The 27,962-nt window shown below is 37.6% G+C and overlaps 1 protein-coding gene across 1 annotated transcript in view; it reads left to right on the forward strand.

Annotated features, from left to right (window-relative positions):
- The window catches only part of LOC145676221 (uncharacterized), a 118,089-nt gene that overhangs the window by 72,503 nt on the left and 17,624 nt on the right, over positions 1 to 27,962 (forward strand). The window contains exon 3 of the mRNA XM_081747147.1: positions 21,947 to 22,208. Coding sequence (XP_081603273.1) covers positions 21,947 to 22,208 — 262 coding nt within the window. The remainder of the gene's footprint in view (positions 1 to 21,946; positions 22,209 to 27,962) is intronic.

Below are 27,962 nucleotides of genomic sequence, written 5' to 3' on the forward strand. Positions count from 1 at the left end.
AAACTTTATCCGGTTTTTAACTATTCGATTAACAAATAAACGGTTTTCAACTATTCGATAAACAGATGAACTGTTTTTTTCCTTTTCACACCAGTGAGTGCAAGAATTTACAAACTAAAACAAAAAAAATGTGTACTCGCTTTAAATACGCATCATTTTTGAAACAAGGTGTTAGTGTTCATCATGGATACACAGTGGAAACATCCATTTACCTGTATTCTCGCAGGGCCTAGTGGGTGTGGAAAAACGTATTTTGTGAAGCGATTACTGTCACATCTCCCAACCATGATCAATGCAAAATTTCGTAAGATATATTGGTATTATGCAGAATGGCAAGACGTGTATGCAACAATGCCAGTTCCAGTAGAATTTCACGAAGGACTTCCACGAATGAAAGATTTTCAGCCTCAAGATGGACCACATTTGATTATTATTGATGACCATATGCGAGAAGTGAATAGTGATATTGTTGATATGTTCACAAAAGGATCACATCATCGAAATATTAGTGTGATTTTTATAACACAAAATGTATTTCATCAAAGTAAAGCAAATAGAAATATGAGTTTAAATTGTTCGTATTTGGTGTTGTTTAAAAATCCACGTGACAAGTCACAAATCAAGCATATGAGTTATCAAATCATGCCTGAGCATCCACTGTTTCTACAAGAAAGTTATGCAGACGCAACAAGAAATCCACATGGTTATTTACTGATGGATCTTAAACAAGATACACCCGATGAAATGCGATTTCGTACAAATATTTTTCCCGACGATTTGCATCATTATGTTTACGTACCAACAAAACATGTTTAAATTATTGTGCATGTGAAAAAAATGACTTAGTCTGTCACGATGTCTCCTACAGTGAAACACGCTGATCTGCTACGTGCTCTGCACAAAGCTAAACCAAGATTGCGTAAAGCTATTATTGCCAATGCAGACGCTTCATTAATTCATAGTATTTGTGAATGTTGTTATAATGTCTTAAAAGGCAATGTTCCACTGACAAGTGCGCAGAAGTCAAGATTAAAGCGTTACAAGAACACGCTCCGCTATCTCGTAGACAATACAAAATCATTGGATAAAAAGAAGAAACATTTAGCCGTACAACAAGGAGGATTCTTACCTGCATTACTTGCACCTATTGTAGGAAGTGTGTTATCCAGTATTTTGTTTAAACAATAAACATCATGGAACATAGCAAGAAGATGGTTTTAGTGCCACCAGAAATGCTTCAACGAATGCATGCATCATCATCCCGTGTGAGTGAAAATCGAGAATCTAATCTCGATCGTGAAAGCAATCCATATTGAATACATCGTATCCAAGTGATGAAGAAAAATGGAATCAGTACAATAGAATATTACAGAAATATCTTTATGTGATACGTAAACAAGAAGAACCAATACCACTTACAATTACATCAATGAAACCTGATGGTGACGTCCCGAATGTTGACGATAGCACGAAACAAGAAATTTTAGCCGCAATACCACAAATGTATCGTAAGAAAGCCGAACTACTATACCGTCGTTTAAAACAAGATGACGCAATTACGTGGGATCATAAAGGAACAGTGTACATCAACGACAATAAACTACATGGATCCAATATTGTAGATTTAATGTGCGATGTGACTCGACCGAGGAAACATTCTAATCCTCAAGGCTGGGAATTGTTTTGCAACTACCTTGCATCGTCAAACACACCTCAAGAATTGGTTGGTAATCCACGAAGATTAAACTATATTGTCAAGCATAATAGTAGAACAGCATCTGAAGGATCTGCACCACCAAAACCGGCACCTGAATTATTTTCTTCCGGAGAAGAAGAAGAAGAAGAAGATGATGATGATGTTTTAGAAGTCCGACCAAAAAGAAAACATATCATTCCACAATGGTCAACGTACAAACCATGAACAAAAAGTTGAAATCCATTTATTACAATTCAGCACATCCTGCATCGTTTTCTACTGCAAAGAAATTATGGCAAGCCACAGGAAAATCTATACCTCTAGCCAAAATAAAACTTTGGTTAAACAAACAACCTACCTACACGTTACATCGTCCTGTACGTCGTCGTTTCCGTAGAGATTTTTATCTTGTCAACAATATTGATGATCAATGGGAATGTGATTTAAATGATTTACAATCACTTCAAAACTATAATGACAATTACCGCTATATTCTTACAGTGATTGATGTGTTTAGTCGGTACGGGTGGGCTGTACCACTAAAATCAAAAAGTGCCGAGGATATAGTGAATGCATTTGAAATGATTTTCCAGGAGAGGAAACCAATTGTACTACGTAGTGATCAAGGAACTGAATTTACCAACAAGACAGTACAAAAGTTTCTCAGAAAACACAACGTGCAACATGTTACAACAAAGGATCCAGATATTAAAGCCAGCATCGCAGAAAGATTTAATCAGACATTGAAACATCGTATGTGGAAATACTTTACCAAATATCAAACATACAATTACATCAAAGTATTACCTTTACTTGTAAAAGCATACAATGAAAGTCGGCATTCCAGTATTAAAATGGCACCTGCAAACGTTTCTCAGGACAATTTACTGGAGGTGTGGCATAACTTATACGACAAAAAGCTACAACGTTCAAAACAAGATACGGATTTATCTGTTGGTGATACTGTTCGTATAAGTAAAACAAAACGTATCTTTGACAAGGGTTACCTCGAGAACTGGACTTGGGAAATATTCAGAGTAAAAGCCATTGTACCAAGAAACCCACCAGTGTATCGACTAGAGGATTTAAATCATCAACTTATCGATGGTGCTTTCTACAGAGAAGAATTACAACCAGTACCGCTCCCTTCGACGTTCCTCATCGATAAAATATTACGTACAAGAACAAAAGGTCGCAGAAAGGAGTATCTCGTCCAGTGGAAAGGATATCCTTCCTCATTCAATTCGTGGATCCCTGCAACTTCATTGAAGAAGAAGAAGAAGAATGGAACCTGATCAAGATTTTTACGTTACACTTCCCAGTAATAGTTCCATGGATTATTTTCCAGAAAATACATTGACTTCATATATTACGAAATTACAACGACGTGTAGAGTTTCGCCAGAAATGGGATGTGGCAATTGTAGAGATTCATTATCCACATTCTTTGCTGAACATTAACAGTAAAAACAATAAAATATATTACAAATCATCAAGTAGTAATGATCAGGAACCGTGGAAGGTTGTAACGATCCCTGTACGCTATTATAACAATATACGGGATCTTATTCATGCAATTAATATACATCATAAAGAAACCAATTTATTTATATCCCATGATGCAACTAATAATATATGCCTCATAAGACATCCCAAAAAGGAAATCCATACTTCTGTACAATTGTCACCAAGTGTTAGTTTAATGCTTGGATTTGACCCGAAAAGTGATTTAAAAGATATGGAAAAGGGACAATATACACCGGATGTACGATTAGGCTTACCATCACAAATGTACGTCTATTGTGACATTATTGAATCTGTCATTGTTGGAGATACAATGGTACCCTTGCTACGAATTGTCAACATGGATCCTGTAAATCATACTTTTGGAAGTCATGCAGTACAAATCTTTAATCCTGCACATTATGTTCCTGTGGAAAAAATGAATTTTGAGCAAATACAAATCGATATAAGGGATAGCACAGGTCATCGGATGCCATTCACCTTTGGAACGGTGTGTACAAAACTACATTTCCGTCGTCGTCGTCATGACTGATCCGTATTTGCAATACTACCAAAAACAAGCGTTATCCGGTATCGGCAACGTCTATGTGGGAAGTCCCTATCAAGCAGGACATGGCATTGGAAGTTTCCTTGGTGGCTTATTTCGTTCAGTGTTACCACTTGTGAAGCAAGGCGCTAAAACTGTGGGAAAAGAATTATTAAAATCAGGTGCCAATATGATTAATGATGTTGTGATCTCGAATCAACCGCTGGAAGAATCGTTTCATCAACGTATGCAAGAGGCAAAATCGAATTTACAAGAAAAAGCTAAAAATAAGTTGAAAACTATGCTGGGAAGTGGATATCATAAACGAAAATGGGATGACTGCTCTCAGTTTGAGGTTGACCTTCCAACGATCAACAACACCATCAATCCTACAAAGAGACGTAAATTATCACATAAGAAGAAGAAGAGATCATTGGCATCGTCACCAGATATTTTTGATTAATTCAACGATGGCTTTCTTACATCATCAATCCTGTGAATGTGTAAAAAGTGAATTGGACATTTTTTCAACGTTGCCCACGCAAACCAGTGTTCTGGACAATCGTATTATTGGCTACAAACCAATTAGTTCAATAGCTGAAAATTCACCAATAGAATTTGTAGTGAGTGGTAGCAGTGATGAATACATTGATTTACCACAAACCTTATTATACATCCAAGCACAAATTGTGAAACCAGATGGTTCCTCCTTCACCAATACGGATAAAGCAATTGCACCTGTCAATGATTTTCTAAATGCTATGTTTAGTGAAGTACAAATCTACTTGAACAATAAACTGATTTCATTTCCGTCACATAATCATCCATATCGTTCGTACATGGAAAAACTACTCAATTATAGTGATGGAGCTAAAAATACACATTTACAAACAGCAATGTGGTTTCAAGATACGGCTGGTCATATGAACGCAACCACAAGTGAGAACAAAGGATTTCAACAACGCTATGAACTGACAAAACAAAGTATGAAATTCGATATGATTGGACATCTTCATTGTGACATTTTTAATCAAGATAAATTTTTAATTCATGGAGTGGAATTACGTGTGAAACTTATTCCTGCAAAGCCAAACTTTTGTCTCATGGCCGGTGAAAGTGGTGTCAATGCAAAAATCAATATTCTAGATGCATCGTTGCAGGTGAAAAAAGTCAGCATCAGCCCTAGTGTCAAATTGGCACACAATAAAATTTTACAATCTACACCGGCAAAGTATCCTCTGACAAGGGTTCAAATGAAATCATTTACCATCCCGAAGGATATACAATCCAAAACTATTGATAACCTGTTTATGGGAACATTGCCAAATCGTATTATTGTAGGATTTACATCGAATGAAGCATCCAGTGGAACTATTACCACCAATCCATTTGAATTTCAACATCTAAACATTAATTTCTTTACATTGTACGTGGATGGAAAAGCTGTACCTTCAAAACCATTGCAACCCAACTTTGAAGAAAATCTCTACATTTCATCGTACCACACATTGTTCTCAGGCTCTGGCATACATTTTACCAATACTGGAAATACAATTTCAAGAGCCGACTACAAGAATGGATATACACTGTTTGTATTTGACCTAACTCCCGATTCTTCTGCTGGAGATTGTCACTATTGGAATTTACAACGACATGGAGCCATCCGATTGGAAGTTCATTTCCAAGAGAAATTAGCAGCACCTGCAAACTGTATTGTGTATGGAGAGTTTTCCTCACTCCTAGAGATAGACCACCAGCGCAACATTATCCTGGACTTTTAAATTACAAGGTACGTATACGTTATGTATCATTTCCATTCACGATGTTGAATACATTACAATTAGCTAGTGCTTTAAACGGGAGTCCATTATTCAGAAATCATTTTACTGGGGTATTTGCAAGCGATGAGTTGCCCTCACGGATTTCTCTTCCTCTGGCAATCATTGTAAATACAGATCCATCCACAAAACTAGGAAGCCATTGGATTGCAATTTATATTGATCATCGCGGTGTTGGAGAATATTTTGACAGCTATGGCCTTCCTCCTTATGTACCACAACATGTTGCATTCTTAAAACTTCATTGTATATACTATAAATATAATAATAGCCAAATGCAAAGTCTTGGTTCATCCGTATGTGGCTATTATGCTTATTTTTATTTGTGCTGTAAAGCCCAAGGAAAATCTCTGCGTGAAATTCAATATTTGTTCACAACAGTACCCACGGTTAATGATCGTAGACTGCTGCAATATACCTTCCAGGTAATTTTATCATATTTATCATTGTAAGTGTATTTGTTTTATCATCATCTATTTCTATACTAATCATCTTTTTCCTCGTTCTTTTTTACAGAATTCACAATACGAAGCTTTGCAAACGGGTGCTATGCTGCAAAACATGGAAACAAATCATTACAATCAAGAAGAGGAGGCGGTCTAATGAAGAAACCCAGCTGATTATACAAACATTGTCAATAAGAAAGAAAAAGAAGAAACCAGAAAATTGAATAAAATACAATTTATGCTTATTTATGTGTTTTTATTGTCCATTCCATATACAACGTTATCAGATTCTCCTAAAGAACTGTGCGATATAAGACGAGAACCCTGGACAAAGTTTCCACCTAATTCCTAGAGAACATTGACCAGGGACCTCGTCACGCATCAAAACCAAATCATCGATCACGTGACCGTACTACACCCGAAGGGTCCTACCAAATTGAAAGGGGTATAATACCTTATCAAATAGGATACATTGAGTCAATAACCGAACACGTGGTTGTACTAAAAAATTTGGTAATAGGACCACCGAAACATATTGAGGTTCTGTACTATGCTTCAATTGGACAATTTCAGTGTACCCCATTGCCAAAATTTAAGAAGGGTGCCCATATCTTATGATAGGAAATAGATCCCTGTAATCATAGGATCTCATTTAAGGGGATAAAATGGACCAAAAACCAAACACGTGGTACAACGTTTATATTTTGGCAATTTTGTACCCCTAAAAGGGAACGATATGGACCATCCAAATTTATCATGATACATATTGAGGTCCTGTACTATAATACCAAATGTTTAAATTGGGCAATTTCCAAAATTTAAGGGGTGGGCCAAGGTACCCCTCCCGGGGTGCACCAATGTACCTATGTCTTATGATAGATAATGAACCCCTATACATGACCATATAACCATATAAGGTAATAGAACCTCATCAAAGGGGGATAAAATGTACCAAATACCAAACACGTGGTTGTACTAAAATTTTGGCAATTTTGTACCCCTAAAAGGGAACGAGGTGGACCACCCAAATTTATAGTGATCTATATTAGTGTTCTATACTATAATACCAAATGTTTAAATTGGGCAATTTCCAAAATTTAAGGGGTGGGCCAAGGTACCCCTCCCGGGGTGCACCAATGTACCTATGTCTTATGATAGATAATGAACCCCTATACATGACCATATAACCATATAAGGTAATAGAACCTCATCAAAGGGGGATAAAATGTACCAAATACCAAACACGTGGTTGTACTAAAATTTTGGCAATTTTGTACCCCTAAAAGGGAACGAGGTGGACCACCCAAATTTATAGTGATCTATATTAGTGTTCTATACTATAATACCAAATGTTTAAATTGGGCAATTTCCAAAATTAAAGGGGTGGGCCAAGGTACCCCTCCCAAAAATTTAAAGGGGTGCACAAATGTACCTATGTCTTATGATAGGTAATGGACCCCTATACATGACCATATAATCATATAAGGTAATAGGACCTCATCCAAAAAGATAAATTAGGTCAAAAACCAAACACGTGGTACAACGTATTGCTTACGTTTATAGTTTTGGCAATTTTGTACCCCTAAAAGGGAATGAGGTGGACCACCCAAATTTATCATAATACATATTAGGATCCTGTACTATGATACCGCATGTTGAAATTGGGCAATTTCCAAAATTGAAGGGGTGGGCCAAGGTACCCCTCCCAAATTTTTCAAGGGGTGCATTAATATACCCATGTCTTATAAAAGGTAATGGACCCGTGTATACGCCCATATAACCATATAGGGTAATAACACCTCATCCAAGGGGATAAATTAGGTCAAAAAACCCCGAAATTTGAATTTTTGGCAATTTTTTACCCATGAAAGGGAACGACATAGACACCCAATACTGATAGAGGTACATACTATGGTCCTAGGCTACCATACCAAATTTTTAGATTTGGCAATTTCCGAAATTTAAGGGGGGTGGTCCTATGTACCCCTGCCAAAATTTAGGGGGTGGGCCAAGGTACCCCTGCCAAAATTTAGAGGGGGTGGTCCTAGGTACCCCTAGGTCATTGACCCCGGGCCAAGGTCATTGACCTTTGACCTATGACGTCACGAAAATTTTTGCTGACTCAGTTCGCCATAACGGGGGGACTACTACTACTATCATGATAGGAAATAGCGAGCGAATTCGTTATCAACTTATATTCCTACAACAACATATTTATAGATATGCGACAATAATTTTGGACATGAGTGTACAGTCCGTTGTGGTATGAAATATTTTTTAAGTGTAAAGGATTAGACTACGATTATTATACGTACTAGTATATTTTCTTTACGAAAATGTTTATATATAAAAAAAATATTGTATTATTATATTCGGGATAGGCGCATGAGGTCCTGGATTCGATTCTGGCTGGAAGATTTCGGAACAATTAACGAGCAATTAGTGAAATTTAGGGGGCGATGTTCATTCAAAGTTTATATGCCCAACAAACCGGGTAAATGTGGTATCAAAATGTGGGTGCTGTGCGATGCAGAAACCTTTGGTATTTAGTTCCACTGCAAATGAAGTTCCTGCATTCGTGAGGCAGAACGGTAGCCCTTGCGATTGTCGAAGACATTCATGACTGCCTTTTTGTTGAGGTTCAACGTGATTTTCCATGTGTTCAAATGGTCGGAGTTGGAGGGTCGATGAAGTTCAATTTGGACAGAGTGACAAAGATTGATTTCTTGTCTGTAAAGGTGGCAAGAGCAAAGTTGGAAGTGGCAGGTTTATTTGATGGGCGCTATAGAGTAATGGTGAGAGACAAGATCTTTGGGGGACTCCAGCTCGAGTAAAGCCAAGGGTCGTGGCGAGTCCTGGGTGGGCGATGCAGAAAGTCTTGACTTGCAGATAAGGCATACTTGTAAGTAAGAGGAATTTTGAAAAGAAGCTTGTGAATAGGAAGTGATTTTAATTCTCTGTGATCTGATGGAATCAGTAGTGGAAAATCCTTTCGAAGATTTTACTAATGTAAGACATGAGGCTGATTGGTCTGTAGTTGGAAACTTGTCCTTGACTGGTACTGGCTTGGCGATCAGGATAATTCCTCCCAAAGACCATGCTACAAGATTGTAGGTCGAGTGAAGTTTATTTTAGTTATAGACGCGAGCTCAAATTAACTTGCTGCAAGCTGTAACACAAACCAGTACGAATAAACCAAGCTTTTCTTGGGAATACGGCTGAACCGTCCGTATTGTGAGGAGTGTATAGTCCCCCTGAGTATTCAGCACATTCTTGTGGAATGTCCTGAATACTCAGATCTCAGAGAACGTTACGGACTGCCTTCTGTTCTTACTCGTGCTTTGGGGGATGATAGTGATGTTGTTGGCCGGGTGCTTGAGTTCGTGCATGATATTGGCGTTGCTCACGTTCTCTGAGCTGCTTTTTAGTCTGTTGTCATTGTTTCATTGCTGCTAAATTTTTATATTGTCTCACATGTTTTAAGTTTATTTTTGTATATTGTTATTGTTATTTTTTTCTTATTTATTCTTTTATCTTCCACTTTTGCTTTTTTCCTTTTCCTATTCATTTAGCAGCACTCTCGTTCCTTTGCACTGTCTTCGTTTTAGCCTGTAATTCATTTTTAATCTTGCAGTCCTGAGCAACGTTGTTGATCGTGCCGGGGACATATAGCCTCGTTGCTGACGTCCCCATTAACCCCCATTCATTCATTCATTCATTTCTTGGGAATAGTTTGTATAAATAGTAAATAACATCTAATTAGGTGCACAGCGATACCGCATTGGTTACTTAGTATTTTAATAATCGACACTATATGTGCAATAGGGTTAACTTAGTTTAATGATATTGATGTTTAATAATTATTAAAACAAAGAGGAGTCTAGTTTTTGTGTTAGTAGCAGGAGTAAAAGTAAGGAGGAACGCGGAGGGACGTCGTCCCCAAACTTCCAGAAAATATATGTGCCGTTCCCCCACGTTCTAAAAAATACAATGGGCAGAGATAGGCACGGAGGACGGCGTGACATCATGAGTACCCCTACCTTTTCAGATCCACTGGTTAGTAATACAGTATTAAATTATCGCATTGGATGTTCGACCTTAAATTCAGAATAGGCCATGTTACTAACAATAAAAAGTAGGAATACGTGTTATGGGAGACCAATATAACACGAAATGGCAGGACTTCTGTGAATGTACACTTTGTCATAAACTGTTCGAGCTTATCAAAATATTTTCACAGTATATCATTCTTAAAAATTATTTAGTAGGCCTACAGCTTTTGTTACATCTTTATAAGCTGATATCTTTGCGAGTTAGAAACATAAGGAATAGATGTAATAATTGCACTTCGCTCAATTTGTTTAATACGTTGGAGATATATCAAATTGTGACAGTGTCGTGCTGTGGAAAATCAGCGCCCGGTACGAGAGTATACGACTGCGCCCCTCTTCCTCCCGTACATATGAGTGAGGTCGACAGACCATGCATGAAGCGCCACCAGGGTTGTCTCGAAGCGTAAGAAAATTTTCACAAATAAACCCTGCTTTTCCTTTCTTTTGAGCACTATTTATTACTTTTTTCTTCCTTTTCATATTTATTTTTCCTTCTTTCCTCTCGAATTTTGCGCTCCTTTACTTTGTCGCCCGGGGTTTCGCCCCGCTCACACCCTCACGGCACGGTACTGTATTGTGATTCTGTGACGAGCAGATAAACTATAATATTGGGGTGTATCAGGCCTGGTGTTATATAAAAGAATATGTTAATAAGCGCATAATTTAGTATGCTTTTCCGTGATTTAAGTACACAAGCCCCACATATTTCTCTCCTATAGTTTATGTTTGTGAAAACATAAATAACTTTAGTTTTAACGGAAACTAATATTCTTACGTTTTGTTTGTTATACTGTGTAATTCAAGAAGATAACTTTTTTCCTTCGTTCCAGGAAATAAGTCTGGATACGGACATTCACTACAAGGTAGGCATTTACAAAAAACGCCAATAAATAAAGACCTGTCCTTAAAATGGGAAAATACAGTTTCTTAAAACGAAAAGAAGTAAAACATTTGTGTTAAAGTTATATATGATTTTCATTTCTGTGAGAAATATTTTTTAAAAGAGATTATTTTATTATAACCTGGAATAAACTAGATATACGCAAATAAAGTGGATCATAGTACCAGACGATGTAACGCATTTATTTCCAAATTTACTTCCATATTTTACAACCTATCATGAAAGAAGGAAATTTTATTTTTACTAGGACCGAATATAAAAGAAACTATATTTCCCATTTTCTGGCTTGGACTAGTAAAGAAAACTCATCCAGTATAAATAATATGCCACGAATTATTTGGCCACATGCTTTTCTTTCATCCAGTATAAATAATATGCCACGAATTATTTGGCCACATGTTTTTCTTTCATCCAATAAAATATGCCACGAATTATTTGGCCATATGCTTTTCTTTCATCCAATAAAATATGCAACGAATTATTTGGCCACATGCTTTTCTTTCATCCAATATAAATATGCCACAGATTATTTGGCCCCATGCTTCTCTTTCATCCAATATAAATTCGCCACGGATTATTTGGCCACATGCTTTTCTTTCATCCAATATAAATATGCCACGGATTTTTTGGCCATACGCTTTTCTTTCATCCAATATAAATATGCCACGGATTATTTGGCCACATGCTTTTCTTTTATCCAGTATAAACACATCACACATTATTTGACCACATGCTTTTCTTTCATTCAGTATAAATACGCCACAGGTTATTTGGCCACACGCTTTTCTTCTGTAATATAAGCAATCATGAAATAAATACATATTAGTGCTCTCAACGGGTCGGGTCGGGTCGGGTTGAAGACCGACCCGACCCGACCCGTGACCCGACCCGACCCGACTGACCCGAACCGTGATCCGATCTGATTAACCTGACCCGACAACCCGACACGAGCTGATCCGGTTGACCCGACCCGACAACCCGACCCGAATAACCCGACCCGACAACCCGACCCGAGCTGACCCGATTGACCCGACCCGAGCTGACCCGACTCACCCGACCTGAGTAGCCTGACCCGACAACCCGACCCGACCCGTAACCCAACCCGAGCTGAACCGATCCGCGTCGGGTCGGGTCGAATCAACCCGATCCGTTTGAGAGCACTATAGTCACGACACTGGGTGAACGCCAAAATGCACTCCCATTGGGAATTAAACCCGGACTACGTGTACCGAAGTCTTACACGTTAACCACTAGCTAGATCAAGCGGGGGATTTGTATATGCATCTTAATGAATATTTGGCACTTTTGAGGTTTGGCTATTTCTTTTTATAACTGATACCAATGTCCGACGTGGGAGAAATTTATTTTTTTTCTTGCTTTAGTTCTATGTAACGAAATTTTTCTTCAAGGACAGTGTTCTCACCTACTCGGACGGCAGGGGGTCTTCTCGGAAGGCAGTAGCAAGAGTCTCTTGGCGGAGACAAAAGGAAATCGTTTAACTACAATGATAAGGGTTGAGGAAACAGGAGAACACCTGTGAATTTTCCAACCCTTCAACTTTCATTCCAAAATAGGTTCTTATGATTCAGGGACCCGTGCCACTTTGATTTTTCTTTCTCGGTAATTAAAACGTATTTTACAGTATATATAGTTGCACGTAAGAAGATACATAATATGAATTTTGTAATTTAAAATTTAAAAATACAGCATGATATTTAATTATAAAGTACTAATTTTATTTAATTACTTTCAGCCCAACAAATGAAATTCAAACAATTCGCTCCCTGGGTCTTGGTCATCAATACTGCGTCTTATTCTTTGTTTTGCAGTCTAGTCTTGGTCCTGCATTTCGTAGTCTTGGTGGTCTTTCATGCTATACAAGAGCCAAGAATGCTCGCCTCATCGGTACAAATGAAGACCAAGTGTGATTTTGATTATGGTCTTTCATACTATACGGAAAGCAAGAAAATACGCTCATCGCTACTTGGTGATAATCAAAACAAGGCCAAGAGCAAGATTACTATGCAATTCGTCTTGCATATCCAATCTTTATCTTGTTCTTGTATCGATGTCCTTGGGCTTGGTAAAATAAAATGAAATATTCAGTTTAAGGTCCCTCGAATCTGCACCGAGGCTAAGGGATATGGTGACCATGAGAAATGAATGCAATGGTGGAATGAAGAAAGTGGGAGGAAACAGGAGAACCCCGAGAAAACCCACTACACGGCGTTTCTCCAACACAAAGCCTACTTAGCACAAGCTGGGATCGAACCATGGACACCATGCACCAGAGATGAATTCTCTACCACTGAGCCACCGCAGTACTGCTTGGGCTTGGTCGTCCATATCCAATCTTTCTTTTGGCCTTACTTAAACAACTTCTAGTTTTGTTCTAAATCCAGACTCTATATTGGCGTAGATATTAATATTAAAGTCGATTGGTAAAATCAATCTTCCACATTTAAAAATTAAAATACACACAATTACAAAAATAAGCATTTACCATAAAAGCACTAGCTGCAAGTGTTCAAAATAGATTTATGATTTCTATAAAATCAATTGAAAATTGCTATTTTTAATTAGGCAGCTAGTGAAAAACAGCAGTTTTCGACTCCAGCCGAGTTTGAGCTCAACCTAAATTCAGTTGACCAAAGTGACCCGACCCGATAACCTGACCCGATTGACCCGACCCGATAACCTGACCCGATTGACCCGACCCGATAACCCGACCCGAGTGACCCAACCCGGTAACCCGACCCGAGCTGACCCGACTGACCCGACCCGTAACCCGACCTGTTTGAAAGCACTAGTTATGATGCATCTCGCATGCTAGTGACATATAGTGAGTATTGTACAGATCACTTATAGATAGTATACTTGCTTTATTCATTAGTAGATATCAGCACAGTAAACATGTATGATTCTCATCAGAGAATTACAGTTGATGTTTAGAAAAAGTACAAGTTAAGCTTACTATTTTTATCCTCATCTCCTTTCTCGCAACTAAATGTGCCGTTCAATTGCAATTTCTTCTTAGCATATTCTCCCCCCTTTTTTTCTCTAGGCAGTCAGTTCATCTATACATCATGATGAGTTGTTGTTTATTGCTGCTGTTGAATCTGCTAGAGCGTGGTTTGGCGTTGTTGCGTGGGTCATTGTCGTCAAAATGATGAAAGGACTGCAACCCTATGTAATACGATGTTGGCTGAAATCATTGATAGTTGTTGCGACTTTTGCAGTGATTAATGTTTGCTGAAATGACGCATTCCTGACTTTTTTTGTGGTTCGGTCCACACCTCCTTAACGAATGGAATTCTTGGTAGTTGTCTGGACGGTACCTGCCACAGTTAACAAATTTGGATAGCTCATCTCTCGTTTTCTTCGGGCGGGCAATCACTAGTTAGGAGAGGCCTTTTTTAACGTTTCACATACTGATAGGAGGGTGACAGATGATCTATGACTGACCAATTTGTTGGCAGCTATAATACTGGAGGATTCTCTTACCTTACACCCGGTGACTTAAAGAGAAGAATAGGAAGTCATGTATTTGTACGTCACCAAGGACCTTAGTGGATATGGCAAGCTCCAACACTATTCAGTACACTGTGCTCACTTGGTTGAATGGCTACCATTCTGAGATAAAGCATTTCGATGGAAAGTTTTCTGATAATACTTTCATCGTACGAATTGTTTTCGGGAGTATAGAGATGTAGAATGGAGTCTATAACTGTATGCAGGAGATTTCTATTTGTTCATAATTATTAAGGATGTCACAACATGTACTATTTCCTTGGGAGAAGAGTATGACATATATCATACGTACAGGGACTGGCAGAGAGGCGTGTCCTCTTCATGGTATGAGGTTGCTATTGAGGTGTGCTAGTTGCGAAAGAAAATGAGGATTGTGATGTGACGTAGGCAGCATGCCTGACTGAATATTATTACGGTCCATTTGATACAACGTGTCCCTTCTGACAGTGGCTTTCCTTTGTTGTTTCCTTCCTGCACGTGGACACAACAATCAGGCAAGAAGAACTGTTTCTATGGCAACAGCAAGTTCAGCCAATTGTAGTGGTTCATTTCTCTCGCGCTGCAATGATAAACATTCCACCCTTTCCGCACGTTGCCAATTTGAATATAAACAAATGCACATTGTTTCAGTCGAATGCTAACTTGACTAGCAGACCTGCTGGTTATTGAGAGAATTCTTTTTAGTTATCTTTTGCGTCATTTAATTTTATAAAACTGAGATTTATTTGCAATGAATAATTTCGTGTTTCAACACCAGACGCAAAAGCTGGCAACACAGCATTGAGCACCACGTGCGTGTGGCGAGCTGTCAGAAGGGACAAGTAGTATCAATTACACTATAGGTGTTGGCATTTTCTTGAACCGGGCTATCATGGCCTCATTCTCATCTGCTGACGTCGGAGATTTCTTTATTATTTCGACTATATAGATAGCATCATCCAGATTCTTGATGAGGTGTGTTTAGTAGAGAATTCTGCTTTTGAGACGAGGAGAAATAATTTATTTTTGCTGGTTTTCCCAAGAGAGGGTGATTTTAGCTACCAAACGTGGTGGCGTATTGGAATTCATAAAGAAGTTTTATCTGGTGGAATTTATTTGTGATTGTGTTTTGACGGTGACCAATACTAGGGTGATGAAGTTGATTCCTTTGAATTGCTTTATCATCTGTGTTTACTAGAGCTGAAGTCGGTTGGGTTTCCTGAGGGACCAATCAGAAGCTATTTTTTTTTATGAGGAATTGAATTAGTCAACATAACACCTCCGAGGCATAGACTATGTGCAAATCATGGTGCCTAGAATATATCTCAAATAACTCCAATATTTCTTCCACTACAGAATACGAACTACATTTTAAACATAGATGTTTAAAGAGTAGATATTCCGATTTGGCTTCTCTGACTCCTGGATTAAGCTAGTGGTCCATCATTTCACTGTTTCTGACGAAAGCTGTCTTAATCTGAATACGGCTACGTTAGAAAAAGTCTTTTCTAGAAAATAGAAAATACATAACAAATTACACATTTATGCGGGGAACAACAATCTAAACTCACCATTTGGTGTTTGACAATATTTTCAGGCATATTGGTCCTAATATAAATTCTAGGCATCCTAGAATATGCCATATGTTTCAGGCATATTGCTTCCTCCCCTTGGTGCTAATATAAATTGAATAACGTTATATGTTACCTTTGTGTAAAGTACTCCTTAGCTAATAATCTACCAGTGCAGCCCCTCACATTTTGTTTTGTCTCCCCTCCGTGGACAAAATTTACTGGAATAAAGTATGGTGTTAGGTGACCTTATGGGACATTTTTTAAGTATTTACATTTCTTCGAAAGAAACGATGCTATAACACTAATTGATACTGATATTAGGTTGCTTCGGTATTTTTTTAGACGTCTTAAGAGTCTTCATCCCGGCGAAATTAAAATACCGCTAATTTTACAGTAATTATGTGATATCTTCAAATAGATAAAAGATAATTGAAATGTGGAACAAGAGCGCCCTAGACAATATCATTTTACATGAGAAACCGTTATCACGACTCACTTATCTGCTTTCGATTTCGAGCCATTTTGAAAATCGGCATTTATTTTCGCGTTTCTAAACAGCTGAAAACATAAAGCCACTAGATGACTTGTGATAACGGTACCTCACGCAAAATAATATTGTCTAGGGCGCTCTTGTTCCATATTTCAATTATCTTTTATATATTTGAAGATATCACATAATTACTGTAAAATTAGCGGTATTTTAATTTCGCCGGGATGAAGATTCTTAATGAAAATAGCCCTAGTAAGTGGAGTATAGGACAATATTGCATCTCATGCGAGAACATGCATCTCGTCGAACAGATCATCTCAAAGAATCATCAGCTCAATTATCCTTGACGTTAGCTCGATTTGATACTCAATAATTTCTTTTTCTGAGATACTTAAACGAGTAAGTGTACGTAAATAAATAACCTCAATATTTGAGTTCAAGGTCATACGACTATGCTCCGAGACTAAGAGAGACGGCGATGATAATGAACGAAATGATAGAATGAAGAAAGTGGAGGGAAATGCGATAAATCCGAGAAACCTACACACACATAGTCTTTGTCCACTACAAAGCCCACTTGGTGAAAACTGGAATCGAACTAAGAATCCCACGTACCAGCAAAGAGCGCTGTACCCCCGCAACTCAATTAGTCTGAAAGCAGAGTTCTTCAACTGCATACATTAAAACTAATGTAAACAATGTCATTGAGAAGCCCAGCAGTAACCGGTGGTAACAACAAATATTTAAAAGGTTATATTTCGTACTGCGTAGAATATAATTAACTTTGCTACAGACACTCAAAAGTAGGGCGACCATACTTCCCGTTTTGACCGGGACAGTCCCGTTTTAGGAGCATGTCCCGGCCGTCTCGTCAGTAGATAGAAAAAGTAGCATTTGTCCCGTTTTATGCAAATGAAAGAAGTAAATAACATACCTAGTACCTTTACTCCTTGTAAAGGCATTAATAATCAATAATAACAAAGAGGCAAGAATTGAACTGAAATTCCCTATATTAAACATGATCTATAGTTCACAGTACTGCTCGAAAGGCAGCAGAGGCTTTACCAGTTACTATTTTTTTTAAAACAAATTTACGTACTAATCTGTTTCTCATTTCTCGTGATTTTTAAAAACTGTTCTGTTTTCATCTGAAAATTTTATGGTCACCCTACTCGAAAGATATAACTTCGTCAATTCTACTTTAATTTATGTCTCTCTCTCTCTCTCTCTCTAGAACCTATAAAAAAAGAGCAAATACATAGATATTTTAGGATGCTTGTTTAAATTAGTTTAATGTTGTTTCATGAAGTTTGCTTCCTTTTATCTACACAGTTACCAGAGCAACTCTTTAGAAGTCCGCTGATGTAATTGCTTTTCTGGTGTTTGTTTTGCGATCGCGATATAAGGAAATGAACTTTGTTTGTTCGCTTTGTGAAAGCCTTTGCATTCAAAAATTGTGTACCTGCAATAAAAAAACATAAAAAGATAACTAGAAAACAGATATTTGAAGAACAACTAACAGCACACTTTTGAGCACATCTTCAAAAGGTTAACAGTGTTGATATTATTTTAAAATGTATTCAGCGCTTGTTTACAAATATCTTGTGCTTTGACTTTTGTTTTAGAAAGCTTTTCCATGGACATCAAAGTGAGACAGATATTGCTAGAGATGAGAATATTCTCAAAATATACACTTCTATTTTCTTTGACTATTCAAATTCACAATTTCTTGTGAGCTCAACTTAGGGGTGTTGCTACGGGGGGCCCATCGGGGCCAGGCCCTCTAAATGATTTCGTGGACCCCCAAACGACCAGCTTTTAAAACATCATCGTTTAAAAATAACAAAGTTTATATATAATTAATAATTTACAATAAATTATTTACCAATCGAAAAATAGTACGCGTATGGTCTCTTCCATGTAAGGAATGACCAAATACACAGTTTGCTACCACAACTGTGCATTCAGTTTTTATTCAGTTTTTCAGTTTGAATTTAGTTATCTTTTTTTTCTACTTGGTGTAAAACAGGAAGTAAGATATAGATGTTAATAAAAATAATTATGGTGATTTTTTTTAGTCAAGAATAATAAATAAATATTTTTGTCAGGAAATCTTAAAGAAATTAAGTGAAATTTCAATGAAAATCAGTCTTATGTAGATAGATTCTGTGTTCAAAGTTTTAGATTGAAATAGTCATGCACAAAGGTATAACGTTTGGTACGGGGCAGTAGTTATTGGTTAAGTATAATAGAAACTACCTGGTACATAATATTTATGAAGAATAGAAAAAGTGCTGAGAAACAGTGCTTTTAGTTTTCCGGATGACAACCAAACCTTTCCGGTTTTTTCAGGTCTCAAAATCACTAAATGTAACACATTTTTTTTGTACATTTTAGCTGGCCCCTCTCAAAAACGATGTGCTCCTCCTGGATAAACCTGTTGGCTACACCCCTGGCTCTTCTCTACTAATTATAAATTCTTGTTAGGATTTATAAGCCTGCCCAAACGTAAATATTATACTTGTGCAAATAGCTTAAGAAAAGAAGAGGAAAAGGAAATAGTAGACTTTAATTTGAAAAACATCCTGTTCCTGCCATAATTACGTTAGAGTCTCTGTCTTCTAAATAAATCGAGTTTTCAAATGACACCAAATGCTTTACTTACAGATACAAAATTTCGAACAAATTTAGGTGATTTTCCCGGGAACTTTCCGAGAAATGTACTAAACTTTTGAATGCCCCTAGTTGGTTTCAGAGTACTGATACCTGCACGAAAGATATCTAAAAATTACGCATATCCTAGGATAAATGTACATTTCAAATGTCATAGAAACACAGGAATTAGGTAAGAAGAGAAAATATTTTTGAACTTTTCCTAACTTAGAAAAAGCAAACAAAATAAATACTTAAGAAGTTCCGAGTCATACCCTAATTACCTAAGATTCTTAATTTTTTTCGTCATTGTCTTTCGAATGAATTGATATTACAAATGATACCATAAGAAATGTGTCGAGGATCCAAAAATTTTTGGGGAAATTAAACGAAAAAAATGTCTTCCAATTTTTTTGAAAAATACTTTTCTTAAATTTTGACGTCCCTATCACGGTTTCTGGTAAAGTAAACGCACAAGAATACCTTGAAAAGTACTATATACTCTGTACTATATATATATATATATCTGGGAAGTTTCACTCAAATACTGTTGGTAGGTATAAAGTTAAAATTATTTTCGAACTTTAAATATTAAACATGTAGGGATGCGCACGAGACAAGATTTGTGACTGTCTCGACTCAAAAATGTGCTGTAAAAGTGATGTCTCGACTCGAAAAATGTATATTTCTCTATTGGAAGAGCCGTGTCTCGACTCGAATTTTGTCACGAAAATCCTGTTTCGACTCGTCTCGTGCGCATCCCTATAAACATGCCATATTGAAAAGGAAAAATGAAAAAAATACTTGCGAATCTTCTAGTTGTATGGTAGTTATTTTGGATTCTTAGTTTGTGGCTCATTGTCTATAGAATTATACCATGCACATAAGTCAAGGATTTATAAACTTCTGAGAAATATTTCTGAGAATCTTCTTAGAATAGGCTCTTCTAATATTTGAACAAACTGCTTCCTGGGCTGAGTTTCAAGTATTTTCACGAAAGACAAATCAATAAATACTACACGTTCTAAAGTAGCGAACTCCCCAAATTTCATTGAAATATTTAGTAAATATAAAGAAAAATCTTTTTTTTTCTATACTAGAATCTGGACTGGAACCAATGTTATATTATATTCTAGTATTGCAGTATCAGGGATGCAAGAGGATAACTAATAACACTTAGTTGTAAACATTCAGAAATTTGAACTGGATGTGGAGATGATTCCATCGTAATTCAATAAAAAACAATTACTTCAAAAGATAACAGAAACCCCTAATATTGGAACTTGAGGAGACTGTCCCTCAATATGGGACCTCCAGAGAGTGTCATAAGGGCATGTTCAAACTGCAACAGGGTGAAAGATATGCCATGCCTTTGGTGAGGGTGTTGTGACTACACGGACAGTACAGCAGCGGTTTAATCAAGTTTAAGGACGGTGACGTAACAACACTCGAACACGCACCACGTTCCGGAAGACCAACACGTACAAAACGAAGATCTTCAGACAGCAATTGAGGCGAGCAGTGGCCAGACATGTGAGGAACTGGAACTACAATTCAGCGTGAGTGGAGAAACCATTCGGCAGCATCTCCATCAACTTAGGAAGCACTATCTACAAGTTGGGTCGATGGATTCCACATGATTCTTTCCGGACGAGAAGGGAACGCGAGCACACACCTGTGTTTCTTTGCTGTCTCGTCTGAGGAAGGAGCCATTTCTGGATAGGGTGTTGACAGGTGATGGGAAGTGAGCCCTGTACGAAGCTCCACGATGCCGTCATCATTGATTAGCATCCCATGAACCAGTTCCAAAACAGCCGAAACCGCACTGCACGAGAAGAAGATCCTCCTGTGTGTTTGGTGGACTGCTCGCGGCATTGTGCATCGGGAACTGCTATCAGCTGGTCAGAGCATCAATGGAACTGTGTACCGTCAACAGTTGAGCAGTGTTCAAGAAAAACTTAAAACTCTGGAGCCAGCAATTCTGAACCGCAAATGGGTCCTCCTGTTACAGGACAACGCTAAAACCCACGTGGCTAGGATGACTCGGGACACCATTCCACGGCTTGGATGGGAAACACTAGTGCATCCATCATATTGCCCGGATAACAGTCCGATTATGCACCGTCCGATTATGACCTGTTCCATTCCTTGAACAATCAACTTAGAAGACTCAAGTTCAAATCTATAGTAGAGGTGTAAACTGGAAGGTGATCTTTTTCGCTTCGCGGCCCACCAAGTTCTATCGCGGTGGAATCCATGGCCTTCTAGAACCTTGGCAGAAGGTTGTCGATGCTGATGGGTACTATTTTTGATCTCCCAGGTACGTCTTAGGTGACATATCGATGTTTGAAAGTGGTGGGTGAAAACGACAGAACTTTCTTGGTTACCTTTATATTTACTTAAAATCCAGAAACTTACGAATGCGGTAAACCTAACGCGCCAATATTATAGATATTGTTTTCTGCTATTGTCAGTTAATTCCCCATCTTTGCATGATTTGTCCGCTATTAATAACTGAATTTTTTCCTAATTTGCATATATGGTTCTTTTGCCTTTGGACAGCAAATTTCCACGGCAATACTCCCATAACTCTTTTTTTCCTCCTTTGCTAACACAGAAAACACTATTTGTTTATGTAGCTATATTCTTATAAATACGCTTTTTTCTTTCAATTTCAGGTCAAGGTTACTTGGTCTGGAGCCCTAACTGTAGGATACCTGATGTAGACCCGTTTCATCCTTCTGTTAAAAAATTCGTGAAGAAAGTCGACCCAATCAAATGTCTCCATGATAAACCTCTAACCTATGTGCAAGGTAATACCCTAATTTTAGATGAGAAGCTGACCCATCGCTACACAAAACTACATTGTTGTTTCTCAGAAATCAAAAGAATCACCGAGGACCCAAATAGTTACTCAAGCTCAGCCGATAACAAATTCGAGTAAGTGAGATGTAATGTGTGTGTTGTTGTTGTTGCGGACACAATTTCTGCAATGATTATTTCAGTGATTCTGAGATGCACTTGAATGTATCAGGTCGATGCATAAGTTCGTGCGGTTTTCTTTTGGGTTGGCAACAATGCGTCGTGAAGCGATTGTTTATCGTTATTTCGTTGCTTTACCGTAGTTTGGAGTTTGTATGTTGTGAAACACAGATTTTCTTGATTGTGAACGTATTACTGTATAGATTTCAGCCAAACTAATATGGAATGTCAAGTTGAGAAAAGTGATCATTTCCGCCATATTTTACTTATTCGAGTTTAATCGAGGATCCAGTGCAGCAGAAGCTGCGAGAACAATTTGTGCAGTGCATGGAAATGAAGCAATTGCTGAAAGAACAGCACAGAAAAGATTCTCTTGACCAATGGCTAACAGATTTCTTCCAGTCAAAACCAAAACAGTTCTACAGGCGAGGCATTGAATTGCTACCTGAACGTTGGCAAAAGGTCGTAGATAGTGGAGGTGAATACATTCACTGAGTGGTTGTGAGTTAATGTGAGTGACAGTAAAATGTATGCAATGTATTGTTACACTCATAGAAAATGTAAATGTTATATCTATATTGTGTTTGTATTTGAATTAACAGAACGGCAGAATTAAAAGAAAATATAAAATATAAGAACCGCACGAACTTATGTATCGACCCAGTATTAAGCATGGAATGCAATGAAAAGTAATTTAGCATTGTGAAGAACAGTTTCGCTTAAATAAGTATCTTATTATTTTTTGTGATATTGGTCTGCATGTCATAAACAGAATAATTTGCTTCGCAGCTATGTTTCTAAAACTATATTTTTGTATTTGCACAATTTTTTGATACTTTTTTTTAAACCTTAGATATTTTTCAATATCAAAACTTATTGATGACCAATATTTCGTTATTCGATATTTTGCAATATTGCAATACTTCGATACGATATGTTTCTCGATATTCCAATTTTTTGACATTGAATATTTTGATGTTTCTCAATTTTTTTCATATTTTCGATGTAAAAGTATATTACAGATCGATATTTGTCGTTAACACAATATTTTGTACAAATTTCTATTTTTCAACAATTCAATAAATTTTTAACATTTTAGTATTTGGTACTTTTTTTTATCTTAAAATATATTACTGATCGATATTTTGTAGGAAGATACGGAGAAGATAAGTAGAATAGCATATTTCAAAGAAAATTTTAGAAGAAAGATTGGCAACGTTGAAAGTTACGTTTTTTTTTTTTTTTTTTTTTTTTTTTTAATATTGCTAACTACGAAACGAGCAACACTACTGTACGGGACTGCACACCTACTTTTGGGCCACTCTGTATATTCTTGATGCTGAATCTACAGTATATCTTCATTGCTGCACAACTTTCGGTATAATTACGTGGTGTGTTTTTAAATTTTAGCATGTTTTTCACACTTTCATTTAAATTTCCCCTTCTTAATAGTGTCTATCATTTCAATCTTCCCTTAACTAAGTGTACCTATAATTGCTGCAAATTTTCAGGATAACAGTGGTATTCCTAACTTATACCAGTCTTTTGTGATTTTCATTGTCTCATCTACATAGGCCTAATAGGTGATGTTTGTTGCAAAGTCACTAGGGAAAAGACGTTTGGGTAGGGAACGAGGAAGATGTGAGGATAATACGCACTTAAACTCGACTGCATGGGATTATCATATGATCCAAAAGCAATCCTTTGTTTCTGCGGTGTGTTTGTTTCATAAGCCACATAACGAATTAGTTTGTCATTCAGCAATCCATTCGAGGGAATGAAAGAACTGTGTTTCTTGTTTGCTACGAATTAAACTTCTATCTCGTCTTCAAATAATATATAGGCCTACTTGTACAGTCTGCAGCAAAAAACCTGCAAGATGAACATGTAAGTTGATTGTGAAACGACAAAGTCTTTTGCTCCAAAATAAGTGTCCAGGGGAGGACGTAGAGGTTTCCCCTGCCGTGATTCGTGCCACTTAGACGTTATGTTGATTCCCTGGGCTGTTAGGCGTAGTTTCGCAATAAACTTACATGCTCATTTTGCAGTTTTTTTTGCTGCAGACTGTACAGTGGACTCTTTCTTAGCCTCCCATCTTCAAAGAAATAAGCCATTTTCGTTCTCTGCTGGCTCGGTTCTTAACAACAATAAACCAACTAATCAGGAGCGTCATTTAGGGAGGGCAGGAGGGGGCAGTTGCCCACCCCAAGAGTTTGAGAAATACATATACTTTAATCGATTGTCTACTATATATACTAGTACAAGACGTGACAGTCTTATGTTGGTGGTACTCTTGCCCCCTTCAAGCAAAATCTGAAATGACGCCCCTGCAACTAATCGCTACGGGTCTAATGTTTCTCTGCCTTAATATTGTTTCGACACCGTAACTAAGTGCATGGTTTATGAAGTAGTCTAGTCAGTGTGCTTCTTTCAAGATACAGTATTCATTCAACTGTGTGTCATATGAAAGAATTTGTGTTCGAAATTTCTCATTTTGGAAGGTTAATTTATTGCGTTATAATATTGTAAGTCTTTTTAAAGTCATTATAAAGGTGTTATATGAGACATTGGATGGCAAAGTGGAGTAACTCAATTTCGAGACATTGTGAGATGTTGAGACTCCTATTAGAATCGAGATAGAAAAAGCGGACACAATTAGGGATGCGCACGAAACACGATTTGTGGCTGTCTCGTCTCGAAAATGTGATGTAAAAGTGATGTCTCGACTCGGAAAAATGTATATTTCTCTATTGGAAGAGCCGTGTCTCCACTTGAATTTTATCAGGAAAATCCTGTCTCGACTCGTCTCGTGCGCATTCCTAAACAAAATCGGTTCTTTGTGCTGCCATCTTTTGGCCTATGGCCTGGTCTTTTAACTCTGAGATACGCAACTTTGTCACCAACATGTTATAGTTTCAAGTTCAAGGAAATGACATAAACTCATTTCTTTTTTCAAAAAATGAGTTACACCACTTTCCCATCCAATGCCTTATGTTATTTAGGGGCTATAAAGGAGTGATTTTCGCCAGGGGCGTCATTTCGGACTTCGCTTGGGGGGCAAGAGCACCACCGACGTAAGACTTTCGCGTTTTGTACTAGTATATTAGTAGACAATTGATTAAAGTATATGTATTCCTCAAACTCTTGGGGGGGGGCAATTGTCCCCTCCTGCTCCCCCTAAATGACGCCCCTGATTTTCGCTTTAATCAACTTTTCCGTTAAGCGTGGTGATCAGTTAGCAAGAAAGCTACTGCATTAGTCCTAATTTCGAAGGATGGTTAACGCGCATTTCTAGATTTCGCTAACTCTTCACTTTCTTAGGAATTCAACTGTTGTAAATTATTTGAACAGCCTCTTTGCATCCTTTGAGTCATGGCTATTTCTGTTCACTAGAAAGATAAACAACGAACTAATACGAAATCTCGTTTCAAGTGAGGAACACGGCTTCATATATCTCATTTCTTTTGCCAGACATTAACCATTAAGCAGAAACTATTTCCGATGTGAGCTGTTTTCTGTCTTTTGAGTAGCTTTCGATATCGGGTTACGTGTGCTTGTACAGAACCGAAATGTTTAGAACGAATTTGCTGTAGATCCAACCATGACTTTAGTCCGATGCATTTATTTTCACAGATGAATACAAAATTTAACGTGATATATTTTCTTAAGAAAGGAAAACGAACAAGAGGAAATTAATTGGCATATAATGAAACATAATGTCCAACATGAAACACGTACCAATGAATAGAACTCATTCAACTGAACAAAATAATACGGGTTAGCAGGGACGTACGCAGGGGGTGGGTCCTGGGGGTCCGGACCCCTCCCGAAATCTGGACTTTTTTGTAAATTTAGTCTAATTTTAGGAGCAATTTTAAAATTTTTAATATAATTTAGCCTGAAATTGTGTATGGACCCCCCGAAAAGCTTTGGATCCCTCCCGAAATAAATTCCTGCGTACGTCCCTGCGGGTTAGTGTAAATTTTCACGCGTAATTCTTGTGGCCCCGCGTAGCGTAATCGCTAATGCTTTCATCTTTGGTGTGAATGAACCCGGGTTTGTTTCCCTGTGGGAACACTCTTTCAGAAAGGTGTAAATCAGAGATGGAGTGGGTCAAGATTTGTGAGTGGGGTCGTGGGTCAACAGAACGTGAAACAGTACCACCCACTGTGACTCACCGACCCACTATGACCGCATTGACCCATTCTGCTCAGTGCATTGTAGACACCACCTTCTGAACACTGGTGAATTTGTTTACGATTTACTTTCAAGGCCCTTATTTTTTCTTCCTTTTTTTATTTGTTTCTATTTACTTATCTGAAATGAGCGTCTCTAACAAAGAACTTCAGGCACTTTTGGATATTGATATTTGTAATTGTAATAATAGCAATAGGGCTTTGCCTTTAAGACAGTCGAACTTTACACTTTTTTATGTTGGCCTATTTTACCTTGATTTGATACTTCCAAATTTTATCTTATGTTCCACTGGAAAGCATCTGTAATTCAACAAGGAAAAATTATATACGATAATTAAATCGAAATTCATCGTAATACGGCGCATGACAAACACTTTACCATTTTATATCGTAAAGGCCAGATCCACCAATATTGTAACAGAGCAGTGCTTGAGTGATTGACCGTACAAATTCAAACTCCGACTAGTGATAATTTCACAGCCTTGTTTTATTACAAATATAAACTCTTTAGCCAGTGGAAAGGAGGACGGGGATCATGAGTCAGAGTTGATAACGATGGGTTTTGATGGGTCAAAATGAGTAGTGTGTCCAGTAGGTACTGGGTCATGGGTCAAGTTTTCATTGACCCATGCCATCTCTGCTGTAAATGCCTTTTCAGGTCAGTCATCCTGAATAGAGAAGCGCACGAGACAAGATTTGTGGCTGTCTCGTCTCGAAAATGTGCTGTAAAAGTGATGTCTCGACCCGAAAAATGTATATTTCTCTATTGGAAGAGGCGTGTCTCGACTTGAATTTTGTCAGGAAAATCCTGTCTCGTGCGCATCCGTAATCCTGAATGAGGTTTTTCACTGTGTGTTCTTCGTTCATACCACGCAAATGCCGGGGTATTATCTAATGCTTCTTTAGGATACTATGAGGGCCGGATTAAGGGGTGGAGGGCTTAGAGAAGTTTTAGCCCATGGCCTCCAGGTGAACAGAGGCCTCCACTCTGATCAAAATCTCAACTGGCTATCTAAAAAGAGTCATGAAGATACAATCATTTCATAAAATAAAATATGACCAAAATTATGAAACATATTCCCTTCACTTTCCTACTGTACTTTTACAGAAATGTATTAGATCAAATTAGGAGGGGTCACATATTTTTTCTAGCCCCGGGCCTCCAGATTGGTTAATCCAGCCCTGGATAATTTGCTCGCCAAGGGACGTTATTCCTCATACGTGACGGATTTAAGACCAAAGAGGGTGGTAATCCTCAGAAATATCTATATAGAAGTGTAAAAATAACAGAATTGAAAATAAAAATAAAAATTAAAAACATGTTTTCTTTCTTAAAAATAAACAAGAATAAAATATTACGAACTGAAAATGAAAAAAAAAAGCACGTTTCCAACAAAATTACTCTTTACCTAAACTTCTACTTATGCATCATAAAAAGAAAAATATGGGGAGCGATGTAATACAAACTCTTATTTACATGAAGATCGTCGAGTTTCTATATTGATTTTGTCTGGTG

This window comes from Thermobia domestica, chromosome 18 (assembly GCF_964235325.1).
Source record: "Thermobia domestica chromosome 18, izTheDome1.hap1.1, whole genome shotgun sequence".
In the NCBI taxonomy this organism is placed as follows: Eukaryota; Metazoa; Arthropoda; class Insecta; order Zygentoma; family Lepismatidae; genus Thermobia; species Thermobia domestica.